This window comes from Giraffa tippelskirchi, chromosome 1 (genome assembly GCF_054371585.1).
Source record: "Giraffa tippelskirchi isolate mGirTip1 chromosome 1, T2T-mGirTip1v1.2.pri, whole genome shotgun sequence".
In the NCBI taxonomy this organism is placed as follows: domain Eukaryota; kingdom Metazoa; phylum Chordata; class Mammalia; order Artiodactyla; family Giraffidae; genus Giraffa; species Giraffa tippelskirchi.
This window is the reverse complement of record NC_137275.1, coordinates 79,074,027-79,093,200: the sequence shown is the minus strand read 5'-3', so window position 1 is coordinate 79,093,200 and position 19,174 is coordinate 79,074,027. Positions and strand designations below refer to the sequence as shown.

At 36.3% G+C, this 19,174-nt stretch overlaps 1 protein-coding gene across 4 annotated transcripts in view; it reads right to left on the bottom strand.

The window, feature by feature from the left end:
- The window catches only part of GRID2 (glutamate ionotropic receptor delta type subunit 2), a 1,592,807-nt gene that overhangs the window by 630,641 nt on the left and 942,992 nt on the right, over positions 1–19,174 (bottom strand). For all 4 annotated transcript variants that reach the window (XM_081594858.1, XM_081594839.1, XM_081594831.1 and 1 more), the window contains 2 exons: positions 15,835–15,888; positions 7,769–7,942 (listed from right to left, as the gene is read on the bottom strand). In XM_081594858.1, the coding sequence (XP_081450984.1) occupies positions 7,769–7,942; positions 15,835–15,888 (228 nt within the window). The remainder of the gene's footprint in view (positions 1–7,768; positions 7,943–15,834; positions 15,889–19,174) is intronic.

Genomic DNA, 19,174 nt, shown 5'->3' with positions numbered 1-19,174 from the left:
AGTAAAAAAATCAATATAAAATAAAAAATGAGAACTCAACATAGCTATAAAAAATGAATCCATTTTAAGCATGTAAATCTTCTCAGATTTTTTAGAGTCTTATTATCACATTTTTTTCTTGAAAATAAAGGGGACAGTACTTTGATTACCCTTTGCTTATAATTAATCATGAAGGAATCTTATGAAATTTTTTGCCCACATCACAGCATGCTACTAAACTTCAACTATTAGGATGATGGGAATTTGAACAACTGTTAATAAGCACTTCCTAGCGATGCCTTTGAATTTTCTAACTAGGTAAATCTTTAACCATTTGTGTTTGTAGACTTTCCTTTAAAGAGACTTTGAACACTCGTATGCACCACATGAAATATCAGTTTATTCTTTATAAGGAAATATTTGCATAGGCTATTCTAATCTTCACCCCCACCCTACCAGATAATTCCTAGAGGGACTAGAGAGATGGCTGTAACTGGCCATGAATGTAGAGTAATGCTTGAAGTAGCCGATGAAATGAACTTCATCTGAATTGGACTGAAGATCCGAAATGTAAAGCTAGAAGAAACGTGAAGGATGAATGAGTTGTATCCAAAAGCCTGGGGCAAATCTTAGGATATTTCTCAATAATCTATAATAATTTGACCTTTTCTAACCTCTTATGGCTCCACTGCCTCAAACTTTCTTGCTCTAAGCAATCTAGTTTGATTTTGTTTCACCCTCTGACTGATTGCTTCAAGTGTGTAGATGAGATAGTTGTGGGAACATCCTCTGATGTCTCTTTATCTGTCTCTAACTAGTTAACTTCCTCTCATACTCAATTCATGGGTCACAGGCTGGGTGAATCCTACCCTGACAACTTCTCAGGATTGTCCCCACTCCCAGGCTAGGTGGGCAGTTCTTGTTTTATCTCCCGGAACACTCAGTGCATATCTCTATTGAAGCATATCAGAATGCTAAGATTTCTTTTAAATTGCTTTTTGCACAGATATATGTTCCTTCTGGATAGGGGCTCATGTTGCAATATTTTTGCCTTTTTCACTTTTTGTTTCCCTTATTTTTTATTTCCTCTTGACTTAGTCCAGAGTCTAGCACATATTTGGTTTTTGATAAATAGTTGTCAAAGAAAGAAAGTCAAAGAAAAGATAGTCTAGTTTAACATCAATTAGGTTTAACAGAAGTCAAGATGTGAGCGATCTGACAACTGGGGACACTTCTTATGGCAAAGTCCCCTTTGCATATCTAGAGGCACGCGCTTTAGCATCCATGCTGGACTAAAAGGTCGGTGATTTGTAGTCGATATGTGGTAAGTGTTTTTGACAAATGATTGCCTCTCTTTGTTTGCTCACATCCCAAACTGCAGAATCAAAAGGGGGTGATGACATTCTCTGAGCTTTCTATTATCCCTTCTTTTACTTTGTTCTTAGCAAATTCCTATTCTCTTTTGAGGTTTGTGCTCTTTACCATGCCACACATTACGGCCCCTCTCGGCCATTACCTACTGACCTCTTGGTCACTTTTTATTCAGATGACCTTTGCTTCTACTCTGGCCATGACCAGCACAAGTGACTATTTATTAGACACAAATGAACAACTCCTCTAACATCTTAAACGTCAGCATCCCACCATTTGACCAATCGTTTCTCTCTATCTATTCTAACAACATTTGTTTTCTGACTTTACTGAACCATCAACACCAACCTCCTCTACATGCCAGCTTTCCAATATCTGATACCTTCTTTGACTTGCTCTGAAACATTCCTTTAGTAGTTGATTACCTGGTATAATTTCTAGGCAGCTCATTCTCCCTCTGTCTTTCTCTTATTTTTCAGTGTTTCTGTTGAAAGTATAATACTCAGAACTAACTTTATTTGCAGATGTGAACTGACTGGAGAGATTTGGATAAAATATTATCTCTCTTGAGCTTAACAAAATGCTTCTGACACAGATACCGAGATAACATTAGAATGGTTTGGAGCAAATATTACTTCTGCTATGCTCAAAACAAGTTTGCCTTCATTTTAACAGCCTTAAACTGTCAAACCAGGTCTCATCCATTTAGACTTCATGTAACTGACTTTGAATCTATACTTCATCTCTATCATATTTTAAATTTTAGGCATATTATTCAGTGACTATTAACAATTTGAATATTGATGATGTAAGAAAATATAAGCTTTCTCTTCTAGTTTTATGTCATTAACAAATCTGATAGACATATTTTATTCATTTTAATTTGTGTTGGTTTAAAAATCTTGAAAATACTAGGTCTGAGTGAAGTCAAAGTTGCTTAGTCATCTCCGACTTTTTGCAACCCCAAGGACTATACAGGCCATAGAATTCTCCAGGACAGAATACTGGACTGGGTAACCTTTCCGTTCTCCAGGGGATCTTCCCAACCCAGGGATCAAAGCCAGGTCTCCCACATTGCAGGCGGATTCTTTACCAGCTGAGCCACAAGGGAAGCCCTATGTCCAAAGACAGACTCTTTGGATAACCATAGAGAATTCCTTGCAATTCAAGAATAGAATATTTATCAGTGGGGTTTTATTATTTCACTAGTTCCATACTTCCCAAACTGAGGGTAAGAGAAACTGTGGTGATAAGCTGTAAATATTAAAGGTACTCAAACCTACATAATACATCTGGGCCATGTTTTAGGCTTACCAATTTTGCCTGAAGATTTGGAAACAAAACAAAGTAGTTTAGCTGATTATTATTTGAAATGTTGTTGTTGTTGTGCAATCACTCAGTTGTGTCTGACTCTGCAACCCCATAGACTGCAGCACATCAGGCTTCCCTGTCCTTCCCATCTGCAGGAGCTTTCTCAAACTCATGTCCATTGAGTCGGTGATGCCATCCAACCATCTCATCCTCTGTCATTCTCTTCTTCTCCTCCCTTCAATCTTTCCCAGTATCAGGGTCTTTTCTAATGAGTCAGATCTTCGCATCAGATGGCCAAAATATTTGAGCTTCAGCTTTAGCATCAGTCCATCCAATTCAGGATTGATTTTCTTTCAGATTGACTGGTTTGATCTCCTTGCAGTCCAAGGGACTCTCAAGAGTCTTCTCCAGCACTCACAGATCAAAAGCATCAATTCTTCGGCACTCAGCTTTTCTTATGGTCCAACTTTCACATCCATACATGACCACTGGAAAAACCATAGCTTTGACTATAAAGACTTTTGTTGGCAAAGTAATGTCTCTGTTTTTTAATATGCTGTCTAGGTTTGTCATAGCTTTTCTTCCAAGGAGCAAGCGTCTTTTAATTTCATGGCTGCAGTCACCATCTGCTGTGATTTTGGAGCCCAGAAAAATAAAGTCTCTCACTGTTTCCACTGTTTCCCCATCTATTTTTCATGAAGTGACGGAAGTGGATGCCATGATCTTAGTTTTCTGAATGCTGAGTTTTAAGCTAGCCTTTTCATTCTCCTCCTTCACCTTCATCAAGAAGCTCTTTAGTTCCTTTCTGCCATAAAGTTGGTGTCATCTTTACACCTGAAGCTACTGATATTTCTCCAAGCAATCTTGATTCAAACTATATTACTTTTAATTTTAAAGAAACCCATATATTATATAACTTTTAAAGGCAATAATAAGACTATGTTTTGAACATTTTAAAAAACCTGAGGCCAAAATGTTTACCATCGTTTGTTCTTAGTAGTCTTTGGTGAAAATGTTTGAGTGACATCAATTTATATAGATTTATAATGTTTTCCTAAAAGTAACAGTTTTCAAACACTACATTAAAATCAACAAACAATAAAAAGTTTTACGACAATATCTAAATATAAAAAAAAAAAAGTTAAGTAGGCTTCAGTGATGCCTGTTCTTAAGGAAGTCCTATTTTCTTGTTTAAAGTTCCTCAACCCATGTATTTAGTAGTATATTCTTCCGGGAGATGGTGAAGGACTGGGAAGCCTGACATGCTGCACTGCATGGAGTCACAAAGAATCGGACGGGACTGAGCAACTGAACAACAGCAATGTATCTAAATATTAATTTTAGTGTGTTAAGCACTTGTTGTCAAAATCTTTCTACCTCCCTTTTGAAAACTGGGATATACCAATATACCAATGCCTTGTACTTGGGTTCTCTTCCTAAGTATTTCTCTAATATTTCTAAATTACAACATTGTGATCATATCTACAGCTTTATTAACTGCTCTGAGAAATTATTTTCCAGGCTTCATTTTAGAACAGTAAGGTATACTCTAACCACCTCCAAATACCTGCTCCTTCTAATCTAATGATTTACTTTTCTTTAAATGACTTTTATCCTAATCTTTCCAATTTTAAGACATTATTTTTTCCTGGATGGTGAAACAGAAGCAATAGGATTTGAATGTTTCTATTTTCTCTCCATTAGCAGCCAAACTAACATTAGTTTTGTGTGTGTGCTCAGTTGCTCAGTTGTGTCTGACTCTTCGTGACCCCATGGACTTTAGCCCACCAGGCTCCTCTGTCCATGGGCTTTCCCAGGCAAGTATTCTGGAATAAGTTGCCATTTCTTATTTCAAGGGATTTTCCTGACCCATGGATCGAACTCACATCTCTTGCATCTCTGCATTGGTAGAGGGATTCTTTACCACCATGCCACCTGGGAAGACAACACTAGTTTCATCAAGCTATAAATGGCTTACTTCCTTCTTGTTTCATATATTGCTAAAAACTCTGTTTCTAGCTGAAAGTTTTCTTTGACATTTATTCTGCAACTCCAGCTAATTCTGAATTTTAGTCTTTCTAGAACTAATTTAAAGATTGAGGAAACTTGGCTTTTGTTCTTTCTAAGTATTACTTAGGCTTCCCTGGTAGAAGGACAGTTGCTGAAGCTGAATCTCCAATACTTAGGCCACCTGATGCATAGAACTGACTCATTGCCAAAGACTCTGATGCTGAGAAAAATTGAAGGCAGGAGGAGGGGATGACCGAGGATGAGATGGTTGGATGGCATCACTGACTCAATGGACATGAGTTTGAGCAAATACTGGGAAATGGTGAAGGACAGGGAAGCCTGGTGTGCTGCAGTCCATGGGGTCACAGAGTCAGACGACTGAGCGACTGAACAACAACAAAATATTACTTCCCTTTCTGTGTACACTAAAACACGTATCAGCATCTCTAGATGCTCACCCTCTTCTCTAGAGGTACCCTCTTCTCCTCTGTTGTACAGATTATTGTGACCTCTGGGTTTCTATTTTTAGAGGTCACAAGAATCATATTTTCATACCTTTTTTTCTGAGTTTTTCTTTAAGTTGGACCCTGCTGATAAGATATATGTCTACCTGTGATCCTTTTTATCTGCATTGTGGACTCCAAGTTGAGAGAGGGTTGTTTCTCCCAGGGAACCCCTTACTCTCAATTTTTAAAGTACTTTTCTTGTTATTTTCTTTAACTTCAGTGAGATAAAACATGTACCAAGGTCAGACTTTTTACCAAATGCTCTGCTTTTAGTGGAACATTTTAAATTCAATAGCCCAGCATTTAGGCACTATATAAATCTTCACATATAAAGTTTCTGTCAGTTTTCCTTTTACATATTAAACATTTAGTCAAATTCTATTACATATAATAGGGACGTTAATACACAATAAATGCACAAAGAAAAGTAACCTTCCAGCTTTCTTCGATCTGTAGCTTTCAGGGGTGTATGATGAAGGTATGGGGCAGGAGGGGTGTTACTTCCAGTACATCCTTAATTCATTAGATATGTCTGGGAATATAAAGATAAATAAAATATTTGTGCCCTGATTTCAAGGAACTCAACTGAATAAGAAGGATTGTGCTGTTAGGTGAATATGCTTTGAAATACTATGCAGTGCCTTTCTGCTTTCCCAATCCGTACATTTCCTACTACCCTTTCAACAGAAACAGCCTTTAATATCTCATGATTTTCTAAATCAAAGTTCTTTCATGTTTCTATTTAAAATTCTATCATTTCCACATCAATTATACACAGAACCAATTAATATCAAAAGATAGGTCATCAGAAGTAGAAAACTTAAAACCTGTTTAGGCTTGAGTGGCTCACTTTGACTTCTGTTTTCTTATCAATTACTTTCAAATCCAAATTCTTACAAATGTGCAAAGCACCATGGTAGGTATGACCGGAAAAAGAAAGAAAGACAAATACTTCATGTGATTTTATGATGCCTGGAGGGAACTTATTCTAAAGAAGCTTAAAATCTACTAGCAAAGTTCTGTGGGCAATGATCCCGGAGCCAGCTGTTGTGTAAATACACACTGTTCATTACAATGGTGGAGAAGGAAATGGCAACCCACTACAGTATTCTTGCCTAGAGAATCCTGTGGACAGAGGAGCCTGGTGGGCTGCTGTCCATAGGGTAGCACAGAGTCGGACACGACTGAAGCTACTTAGCATGCATGTATGCATTGGAGAAGGAAATGGCAACCCACTCCAGTATTCTTGTCTGGAGAATCCCAGGGACAGAGGAGCCTGGTGGGCTGTCATCTATGGGATCGCATAGAGTCGGATATGTGAAGCGACTTAGCAGCAGCAGCAGCAGCAGCAGCAGCATTACAATGGTAATAAGTATGAAGAAATGGTTAGATAAATGGCCATTTATCTAAAATATTCAAAGCTGACTAAAAATAGGGAATCTGTTATCTTTCAAATAAGGAAGTAGTTTTGCCAAGTCACCTTATTTATCTAGTATTATTAGGAATGAACTAGTTCTCCTAGAATTATTTTTCCAGCCTTTTCAAACTGAACATCTCTAAGTACTAAAATACTATTTCTATTAAACATTTTGAAGGAATAGGTTTCTAAAATAGATCCTATGTTTTTTCTTATGAAATTGACCATGACTTTAATCTTTCTTGGTATCTCAGGGTTACTGTTTAAATATTAACTAATAAACTAGCTATATACTATAGTGATACACTTGGAACTGTATTATAATGTAGAGTTGCTTCACAGAGAAGATCCTGCTCTGATAGGATATTTGAATTAGCATATCTCTTTGATTTCTCTTTTTATGTTTCTCGCCTCGGTATAGGGCTTCCTATATAGCCCTATTCTTGTTGATGTGCCTGCCTTTGTTAAAGCTCCTTCAAATTGACATATTGAGATGTCCCGTGCAAAGAGAAATAAAACAAAACATTCTGATAGGAGTTTCCTTAAGAAAAAGAAATAGGATCCAGACGAGTATTAAAAGGGCATTCTTATATGTAAGCTGCAGGGACTTGATGTTCTTTTTTTTTTTTTTTTTCGTTTTGCTTCTCAGAGATTGTATTCATTTACTTCAAATTCTTTGTTGTATTCTGAATAGCAAAGGTTTCAGCTATCTCCCATCTGAGTTGGATATAACTTTATATAACACAACTGTATTTTCGGATTTCTAAATATTTTTCTGGTGAAGTCCTTCCAGCCAGAAATTAATCTTTAAAAAGGAATAAGCTTCTATATCCTTGTTATGCCAGAAAAGGCAAACAAATTTATTAGCTTAATAATTTGGAGTTTAGCATTAAGGAGTATCAATCACAAATTCTACCATGATAAATGCTATTGATTTACTTGCTGAAAAGAGAATAACCGTTACTGATTATATTTCTATCGAATAGATATTTTGCTGTAATGAGATTTAAAACAATCAAAGACAGATTCTTAACACTCTTCCCAGTAGACTTATGAAATTGCTGGACCAAAAATGGAAACATGTAGAATTCTGAACGCAATGTCATCAGAAAATGTCTCTCTACAACTGACCAAAAAAAACCCTTAAAGACATATCTGGGTGCTTAGAATATACCTCCATATTCTGAGCAAATGGATCCTTTGGATCACACAATGTTGAAGATATTCGATGGTTGCCACGGAAACATCGCTGACTTATATTCTGGGGGACTGGAAATGTCTGTCGAATGATGGTTAACCTTCCAATTGACCTTCTTACAAGTTCCTGTACATCCACATCATTTATTTCCTATAAGATAAGAAATGGAAGAATCAGAAATGTTATAGTACATAACAGAAACACAAAACTATTTATGAGTTGTTATCAGGAAATGCTAAGAGATTCTGTTACTGTAATACATTTGCTTAATGCTTAGCCCACATCCAAGTGAAAACAACACTACACGTTCATTAAAATAATCAACTCATTTGTAGTTGCTGTCTGTGCTTTAAATTATATGCATTTATGTATATAATTAATGAATGCCTAAATAATTTCAAATGGAGTGATGGACTTAAATACTTTTTATTTATAATAAGTTTATAATATGTTGAATACTTCAGAAAACTATGTGTTATCTAAACATTGGAAAAGGTCACAAAGTAAGCTGCTATTACACTTAATTATTCATTAATGGATTTCAAGGTACTTTGACAACCTAGGAAGATAGCTGTAATGTAAGAGTAATATATATTGTTATTAGCAATGAAAAGGGGGTTCTTAAATAAAACAGTAGAGAGAGAAAGAGGAGGCATCATTTTTTAAGACTTTTCCCATTTTTTTCTTAGAACTATTGGTGTTAACTCATGGACTTGTTTTGATAAGGAATAGATAAAGTGCTCATTAACTGCTGAACTGATATATTAGTATATAATTGTGTTCTTAACATAAAGATAAAAAATTCTATTGATTAATACAAAATGAACTCCAGTGATGTTTATCCAAATTACTACTAGTTTGCATATAAGCCTTTAAGAACTCAAAGTAAAGCATTTTCTTCTTCCTTTTCACAGTCATCATCCAACTCTAGACTTAAAGATTTGACTCAACTATGGATGTGAAAATAAAAAAAATAATATTTTTAACAAACATCTGTTCTAGTTGAACATTATACTAATTGGAATTAGAATAAATGTGATCAAAATAAATTTTACTTTTAATGCAGATTTTACTTTGGTAGTTTGTAATTCATGGTATCCATCTGAAATCTTTTAAACCAATGAAATCTTTATAATTAACATATTATTGGTTTCAACAGATTCTTACAGCAACAGAAATAAAAGATTTGACATAGGATACATATTGGTCTGCAGTGAGTATTTCTCAGGTTTGTTTCAAAGAATTATTACAGAATAATGAAAGAGAAAAAGATAATTTACAAGCGCAAATTTTTTTTCTCATAGAACATATTAGCTTTAAAATCCATCCTTTATTTATGATCTTTATGAAATAAAGATTTTTCTGAAAATAAAATAACACCTTCCATCAGCCATATCCAGTATAATATCCTGGATTTCCAGTCAATTAATGTACCATAAAGATGATTTTTCTCAGTTTAAAATGCTGTCTTTTTCCTTTAGTGTGTATCATTTCACTGGATACCAAAATTTCTGTCTGGCAAAAGCAGGTCAGTTTTTAATTCTCTGCCATCTACTCACGAAGTAAAATTAAACAGTGTCTACAGTGTCTATCAACTTCATTTTAGGTCTGAACTTTAAACAGGAAATGTTTAAAATCAATTTTTATTTTTATTCAATGTTATTACATGCTTAAAATTTTTTCATATTATGCAGATAGGCATCTTGATTTTAAAAAAGCAGTGAAAATTTCTACCACTCTTTCATAATATTGACTAAGTTGTGTTATATATGTGGTCTTTTTTTTTTCTTTAGCAATATAAGATTTATCAATATTTTGTCAAATACCACTATTTCTACATGCTCCACCAGTGCTGAACTCCAAATCAGCATATTAGAACAAAAACTTACATTTATTAAGATCCTACTATATTTTGGGAAAAATACTAAGTACTTAACACATTATTTCATTTTCTACTAAAAACTACATTCTGATTCAGATGTTGTTAATTTTCATGTACAAATAAAGAAGTAGGGAGATTCCAAGTTCTTCATCAAGATACCCTTTACTCATAATAAGATTTTATAAATGTCATCAAAAGACACTGAAGTAATCATGTAAGGAATCCATTTTTCCTTACAGGAATTATTTAGATTAATATTCATGAATGATAGGAATTAAAACAATAAAGATATACTATTCTAGAATTTAATAGCCTAATAATTCTATAAGGAATGGTACAGTCATCTATCAGGAGCCAAAGTCTTTGAGAGGACTATTTTTAAATCCACATAAAAGGATGGTTACCTTTTACAAGTTCTAAAAGCTGAAGTCCTCAGATGTCTAAATGACTAAACTATATCTGAGAAGATGTCAATTTGAATTGAATATATTTTGCCTATTATTATTTGAGGAAGGGAAAAGAAAGTAATTTTCTGGGAGGAAAGAATCTGCCATTTTGAATGAAGCTAACAGACAGTCTCAAAAAATTCACTTGCAGTTTTAGTTTTGATACCTGATCTCAAAAATAGTTTGATAGTGATATGAGAACTTGATTAGGTAGCTATTTTATATTTACAGAACTTCTGCATTCCGGAAGATGCATTTTAAGAGTGGCAAATACAATGTCATGTAAACAGTGGAAGCCAAGTGAATATTTAATCTATTAAGAAATATTTTGAAAAGAAAAATAAATTGGTAGGTAAACTGCTTTATTAAAATATGAAGCTGTTGCATAATCTATTGGAATCTACACTGTTCACATGTGCAGACTTTTAAAAATGTTAAAATATCTGATTTAAAAAAATAATCATATGAAGAACTAGTTTACCACACACTCAACTGAGTCCCCTGTACTACCTACATATGCTACTAAGTTATACAGACATTTCCTGAGTTTGAAGGAATTTAAAGAAAGTAAATTAAAAATTATTTGATGTTTTTGTACTATTTATTTTAGTAAGCATATTTATGAAATAAGAATTAATATTGCAATGAAAAACAAACAAATATGTTTTAGTGTACTTAATTTTTCTCAAGTGTTCTTCTTTAAGAGCAAAGCATTCAGCCTTTTATTCTCCAAAAATTATTTACATGGATAATCAAAAATTATCAAGAGTCAAATCAATATATCTGAGAAAAGATTCTTATTCACTTTACTGTGATAGTTTAACATAGGGCGAATACTGAATTGGAGTCAAAGCCACGGAAGAGGAAAGCTAAAATATCTGGTAGGGCTATAACTCCATCAGAAACAGCCAATTTCCAGAACAAATCTTTTAGGAGAATTGGATCACTCCTGAATCCTTGTAGGATATCAGCTTTAAGCTTAAGTTAATAGAATTCTGGGGAAGGAAAGACTCTCAAAATCTACTAGATCGGATGCCAATCTATATTATATAAACTATTTCAGAATAGGATCCCTTCCTCCTTTCCTATTCTTTTATCTCTTTACATCTAATGAAGTTCTTGGCTTATAGTAGGTATTCATTAAATGTATTGTCAAATAAAAAATTGAATGAACGGCAAGATTTCAGCAAACCATCGTTTAAAGATAGACTCCTGAAATTTTAAGTAGAGACACTCAGGTGCTTTAATAACTTTATCTATTATAAATAAAGCAGATTTTAGTAATGATATTAAGCAGTGTGTTATGTAGCATAATTTGAAAAGATTATGCTTATTGTTGTGTTGCTGATATGTTTATGCTTCCATACTTTAACAAAAAAGATCCTTTGATGCTTCCATAAAGTTTAACAGTAATGCAAAATTATTATACAAATATCATGAAACATGGAACAAAACCAACTGTAGACTATAAGAGTGGAAAGAGGAACAGAATGTCAACTTTCTGCTTGACAGATTAGTAGAGAGCAGTTCAATTAATCACGAAACTAGAAAAACGAAAAATATTCACTACACATATTCAAATCTCAACAATAACAGCAACAACTTCTTAACTGCAGAACTAAGCAGTGATTAGCAGAGAATAATGGCTTGAACTAAAAAACTAGTATTTAAATAAGAAGTCAGGACATCAAAGGTCAGGTTTAGTATCATCAGGGAATAGAAGACTACATATAGCATTATGATTCTTGCTGCTCTGAACAGTGTGTGTGTGTGTGTGTGTGTGTGTGTATATATATACACACACACACATTCGGAGAAGACAATGGCACCCCACTCCGGTACTCTTGCCTGGAGAATCCCATGGACGGAGGAGCCTGGTAGGCTACAGTCCATGGGGTCGCTACGAGTCGGACACGACTGAGCGATTTCACTTTCACTTTCCACTTTCACGCACTGGAGAAGGAAATGGCAACCCACTCCAGTATTCTTGCCTGGAGAATCCCAGGGACGGGGGAGCCTAGTGGGCTGCCGTCTATGGGGTCACACAGAGTCGGAAACGACTGAAGCGACTTAGCAGCAGCAGCAGCATACACACACATTAAGTGGTATTGAAACACTAAATGGTATTGACCTGCTCTGCCTAAAATTACATCTCTGTTCAATGACTAGTAAGGAGGGCTGTGGTAAAAAAGAGCTAAGGGTTTCAGTAACAGTAAAAGTGAAGTTACATTTATAACAATTTACAGTAGGAAACTAACATGTGAATGAGAAAAGAACTGAGGTTTTCTACACTGTGTTCTATACTTCTAATATGTATTTATGTATGTATATCTTCCTATCTGAATTTCTAACCTGTAAAACTTAAATAAAGTGCTAGGCCATCTGCTTCAGGACCCTGAAGGGATGATAATACTTATAAGCAAAGGCTGTTGTCTGCTAGATCACCTGATTTCAGGGAAAAGATAAATACCATTTCCAACTACTAGCATAGGACTGATTACACCATATGAACTAGCATAGCCTCTCATTATAGCACAGTTGATGCAGATGAAACAAATACACTGTTTTCAAGTTTCAGCATCAATTTGTATCATGATGCACAATGCCAACTTTGACTTATAGTTTCTCTTTGAGAAACTGTTGGTGCAATAAGATTAAGTAAATGTTTGCAACCCATTTTAAAATTAGCAACAAAATAGTAGCTACACAAACCAAACTAATCAGATTCACAATTTCCATGTTCAAACAAAATGGGCATTTGCAAGTTGTTGGATTTTGTTGTTGTTGTTGCTCCTTTTAGAGCTTATTATCTTCCTAGAAAACTTGAGGAATTCATGTTTCATATTTTATGGAAATTAAGATAAATTTTGATTCATTCATTATAAATAGACCTATAAAAGAAATAAAGGTAGTGAGACTCAAGTTTCCTGAGGCATATTTCAGAGAGAATGAGGTGGCTGGATGGAATCATGTAGAAGTAAGAGGGCTGAGCACAGATACATGTATGGATGGTATTTCTTAGGGATGAAAGTACAGAAAATATGCTTGATCTCTGATTTTTTTTAAAGTAGTTTAGGAAAAAAAATAATAACCAATGTAAACAGTATGGGCTGTGACCATGAGATTTTTCAAAGACCAAGTGGTATTGATCTGCTCTGGCTAAAATTACATCTCTGCTCAAGGACTAGTAAGGAGGGCGGGGAGTTAAAAAGAGATAAGGGTTTCAGTAATGGTAAAAGTGAAGCTATAGTAATAACCATTTACAGTGGGAAACTAACATGTGAATGAGAAAATAACTGAGGTTTTTTTATACTGTGTTCTATATTGCTAATATTTATTGAGTTATTAGTCAGTTAGATTGTTTTTTGTGTGGATTTTTTTTTTGTAAAATAGGGACTCAAATTATGAAACAATTGTTGAAAGACATCATTTGCCCTAATACTTTATGAAATAAAACTTAATGAGAAGTTTAACAGAATGAGTTACAATCTTTATGAAAGATATAGTAAAATAAAAGCTATTGCTCTTTCCATGATAGTCATCATAAGTGAAATACATACTACTCAAACTTCCTCTTTATAATATGAAAAAGCAATTTCTTCCATAGCACAAATTGACAAGCAAGCAGTAGACAGATGGTCACTGGTGTCATGGGAAGCTCTCTCTACCGGGGTTCATATTTTCAAGATGCAAGGATAACATTAGAAGTTAAGTTGAATATGGGAAAAAAGTTAATTCAGGGGTCCTTTGTGCAATCTTACCAAAAAATAGAAAAGAATGGGCACTTCCATTTATCACTTAAAAGTGTTAATTGGTTGATTAATCCATGTCTCTAAAGAAGCAAGAAATCACTTTCTCCCCCTAGTCATCGATATTGACACAAACAAGTAAAACAGCTCCAGTGTTCCATATCAAAAAAGCTGTGTGGCCTATTCTCCATCAGAAGGTGAGTGTGAAACAAAAACAAGAAATTAGGGGAATTCTCTATTTCAAAAAATAGTAATCCAGAAAATATTAAGCTAAAGACAAAAAGTAACAGAAAACTTACTGGCTCCTATAAGATTGAAATTTAGGAGCAAAAATTTCAAAAATATAATCTATAAGGAAAATTATATATATAAAAAAAAGCGACAACCAAAACTTTAGACTGGAAAAGACTAAGTTTTAAATCCCATTATTACCACTTAATAGTTGTGTAGTATTTGACAAACCATTCGATTTATTTGAACCTTAGATTCTTTGGGAAAAAAACAGATGAAAATACCTAGAAAAGGTATTTTTAGGTATGTGGTTGGTTTGTTGTCTCCCTTTCCCCTTAATCCATCCTGATGTTTAGTCATTCTAGATTGACTTAAAAACTTCATTGAAAAGCAGATCTGACATACACACATTATCTGTGGGGATCTCTGAAGAACATATCTTAATCTGATATAAGAAACACACTGACAAATCATGTAGACTCAAAGTCTGGCAGGCCAAAAACAGGTTTGTAAAATGTTTCCAGTGCCTTTAAGCTGAACAAAAAAGAACCATCAAGAGAGCTAAAATTCATCAATGAAGGGTGTTGTAGGAGAAACAACTTGAAACTAAGAATCATTTTTATTTCTCTGTACAAGGAAAGGCAAGACACTATTTCCTCAATACTTCATAACTATTCATTATTCAACAAAATAATATGTGTGGAAGTGATCTGTGAACTTTTAATGTACTCTTATCATTATTGCAGTTCCATTTACTGAGTGTCATTTGTCAGGCACCATGTTAAGAGCATTCAATAATATTTCACTTAATTTTCATTAAGAACTGGCAAAGTAAATGTTGTCATATGTACAGTAGAAACAAATAACCCCTGAGGCACAGGATATTTTACTATATATCAATAATAACACAGCCATGAACCAATTTCAAAGTCAGGATTGAGCCTATCTTGCTGAATTCAAGACTAGAATTCTTGCCAAAAATGCTACTTTGCTCCTGAGATAAAATTTATTATTCTATAATTCAACATTAATATCTTTTGATAAACAACACATTATTTTTTCCATAAGGAATAGATATACTGAATACTAAATCTTTATCTCATTATTTGTCCCTGACCGATCTACTCATTGTCCTTTCTAACTCTGACTGGCAGGTGCTAATGGAACAACTTATTTCACAGGGCTCTTGTGTGGTAATACTGTATTTTTAATGTTATGCATTGTTTTTGCAAAAAAAAAATCTTTCACAAGAAATTTGACAAGTTGGTGGATTTTAAAACAGTTGTGTTTCTTTATGAAAAGCAAAACAATCTGCTCTTATTTATTCATATTCATCTAAGGAACTATTTAATCCACTTGTAAGGGGGTGGGATATAAAAGTTCTAGAAACAACAGTAAAATATAAATGGAACACAGGCCCTCCACTGGGAGGAATTCACTTTGCTTACAAAGAAGAACTGTACTTTTTATGAAAATGATCTCTGATGTAGGCAGTGTGTGCCAACGGAAAAGGCTAAAAGATACTCAGTGGGGAAGACATTCTCTATTTATTTTATTCATACAAAGCCCTTTATAATTTGTAAAAACTCCTTATTCTGTTTTGTTTTACAGCATCCTTTCAGTGAGCTGAAAGTTTACTCTGTGTTCTTTCCTGTTAGAAATTCAAGGCTATAGCTGTGACTATACATATGAAAACAGGACTCAGAGTTGACAGTAAGGTTTAGTTAGATTTACCTCGTTTATAATGATCCAGTGACAGTCAAAAGCAACCAAATTAGTCTCCACAACCTGGAACAGAAAACAAACCAGCTATCAGTCAGCATTAATTGTAAAAACCAAACCAAACTAAAAAGATATACTTGACAAATGACAAAAATATATCACATATTGGAAAGGTCTTTTTTAGTCAACTGAAAACAGAAAACCGTTACAGTAAAATACGGTAGAAACATTTGTGTTCATCTTGTGAGTACAGTGGAGACTCTCTAAGTTTGAAAATAAAGTTAATTGAAAGCCTAGAAAAAAAAAAGGCTTCAGATGAAAAAAGAATACAAGTAATACTGTTTTTGTGATTTGCATTGAATTTCCTAGTCCAAATAAAGTTTTGATGACCTTGTATCATCTACATAATAAATATCTAAGTACATATCCCTCCATAATCTGGCTCTAACTTAACATTCTTATCTGTTACTTCCATGTGTATATGTTTTGTCATTGTCTTGACAAAGTAAAAAGTCCATGTTCTAAAAAGTTTGGGGGCATCCAGGCTAAGATGGCGGAGGAATAGGACGGGGAGACCACTCTCTCCTCCACAAATTTATCGAAAGAACATCTGAACGCTGACCAAACTTCACAAAACTACTTCTGAAGGCTGGCAGAGGACGTCAGACTTCCACAAAGACAGCGCATTATCTTCAAAAGCAGGTAGGAGAAATTATAAAAGATAAAAAGAGAGACAAAAGAGCTAGGGACGGAGACCCGTCCTGGGGAGGGAGTCGTAAAAGAGGAGGAATTTCCAAGCACCAGGAAACCCTCCCACTGGCGGGTGTGGGGGAAGATTTCTTATCTCGGAGGGCAACGTAACTGGGAGGAAAAAATAAATAAAATCCACAGATTACGTGCCTGGAGCAACTCCCAGCAAAGAACCCCAGACGCTCGCATCATCCGCCACCAGCAAGTGGGGGCTGAACGGAGAGGAGCGGGCGGCACTGCCTAGGGTAAGGACCGGGCCCGAGTGCCCCGAGGGCAATCTGAGGGAGCTAACGTGAGATAGTAACCTAAACTGTGGGACAGCCAGAGAGAGAGAACTATCCCGCGAAAAGCCCAACTCTAAGGCACTGCCGGCCCGCTCACAGAACAAAGGACTGAGCGATACCAGAGGAGAGCTAGCCGGCTGCGGACCGCCCCATCCCCCGCCGGACACAGCGGGCAGGCGGGGTCCGCCAGAGCCGGAAAGGGGCAAACTCGGCTCCAGAGAGGGCACCCCTTACCAAACTGCAAACAGGCTCCCAGTTTCTAAGCAAAGACTGCCTGAGATCCCGGAGGGTCGACAGCCGCCGGGAGGGTCGCAGCCAGAGACCAGCTCCCCAGAACCGACACAAAGCACACCTGAGCCGGGCACACCCGTAAACCGAGGCGGGAACCAGGGAGGTGATAAGCCGCACCGCCCCAACAGGGGAGAGCGCGCTCGCCAAACTCCTGGCCGCCGGGGCAGCTCCGACCGGGAACGGCACAAGCCGCGGGCGAAACCGAGTCTGCGCCTTTGTGGAGTAACCGGGAGCCTGAACCTGAGCGGCTTAGACCTGGGAAGTGCACGCAGCTCAGGGCCCGCTCCCCGGCCCAGTAACCTGAAGCCTGAGCAGGGTAGACGGGGAAAGCACACACGCCGTGAGCGGGGGCGAACCCAGTGCGGCCGAGACACTGCGAGCTTACCACACACACGCCAGATTTGCAGTGTTCCTTCCTCCCCACAGCACGATTGAACAAGCGAACCTAAAGAGATCACCTCCACTGCTTTGTTGCAGGGCGGAAATTAGATACTGAAGAGATCTCCAAACAGAAGCCAAATAAACAGAGGGAAGCGCTTTGGAAGGGACAGGCAAACAGATTAAAATCCCTGTAGTTAATACCTACTGCATTGGAAAGGACCTATAGATCTTGAAAAGTATAAGCAGGAATAAGGATCTATCTGAAACTGAGCAGATCCCACACTGCTCACAACAGCTCCAGAGAAAGTCCAGGATATATATATATTTTTTACTATTATTATTTTTTTTTTAATTTTTTTTTTATTTAAAAAAAAATTTTTTTTCTCTTCTTTCCTTTTTCTTCAAGTCCTCTATTACACCTTTAAATTTCATTTTCATAACCCACTATTAACTTGCAAAAAAAAAAAAACACCCTATTTTTGAAGCAAACTACATACATATATCTTATACTTTTGTGTTTTCTTTTTTTAATGTTTTTTTTCCTGTTTTACTTTTTTTTTACTGTTTCTTTTTTTACTGTTTTACTGTTTTTTTTTTCTTTTTACACTGTTTCCTTTTTTCTTTTTTTTTTTATATTGTAAGTTTTATAAGAGTCTAACCTCTACTCTAGATTTTTAATCTTTGCTTTACATATTTGATATCAATTTTGTACATTTAAGAACCCAATCTTTAGGACCCATTTTTACTCAGGAGTGTGATCACTGGCCTGATCACTCTCTCCCCCTATTGATGCTCTTTCTTCTCCCCCAGGGAACCTCTATCTCCCACCCTCCTACTTCTCTTCTCAACCCAATCCTGTGAATCTCTGAGGGTGTTCTGGGTACCGGAGAACACTTCAGGAACAGGATACTGCCCAGATCTCTCTCTCCCCTCTTGATTCCTCCCTTTCTACTCATGCTCACCTCTATTACCTTCCTCCCCCCTCTCTATGTATCTCTGTGAACCACTCTGAGGGTTCCAAACTGTGGAAAGCACAAAGGGAAGTGCTTACTGGCTAGATTGCTCTCTCCACATTTGAATTCCCCTCTTCCCCTCCTGGTCACCCCAAACCCCTCCCCCCACCTCATCTCTCCATGTAACTCAGTGAACCTTTCTGGGTATCCCTCACTGTGGAGAATCTTTTCACCATTAACCTAAAAGTTTTATTATTGAGGCTGTATGGAAGGAGAAGTCTAGAGGCTACTACAAGAATAAGACTGAAAGCCAGGGGAAACATTAATTAATAAGAGACCATCCAATAGCCTCCATATATACACTGAAACCAAGCTCCACCCAAGAGCCAATAAGTTCCAGAGCAAGACATACCACGCAAATTCTCCAGCAACGCAGGAACAGAGACCTGAGCATCAATATACAGGCTGCCCAGAGGCACACCAAATCCATAGACATCTCAAAAATTAATACTGGTCACTCCATTGCACTCTAAAGAGCAGAAATCCAGCTCCACCCACCAGAACACCGACACAAGCTCCCCCAACCAGGAAGCCTTGACAAGCCACCTGTCCAACCCCAACCGCAGTGAGAAACCTCCACAATAAAGAGGAACTTCATACTACCAGAATACAGAAGGGCCACGCCTAACACAG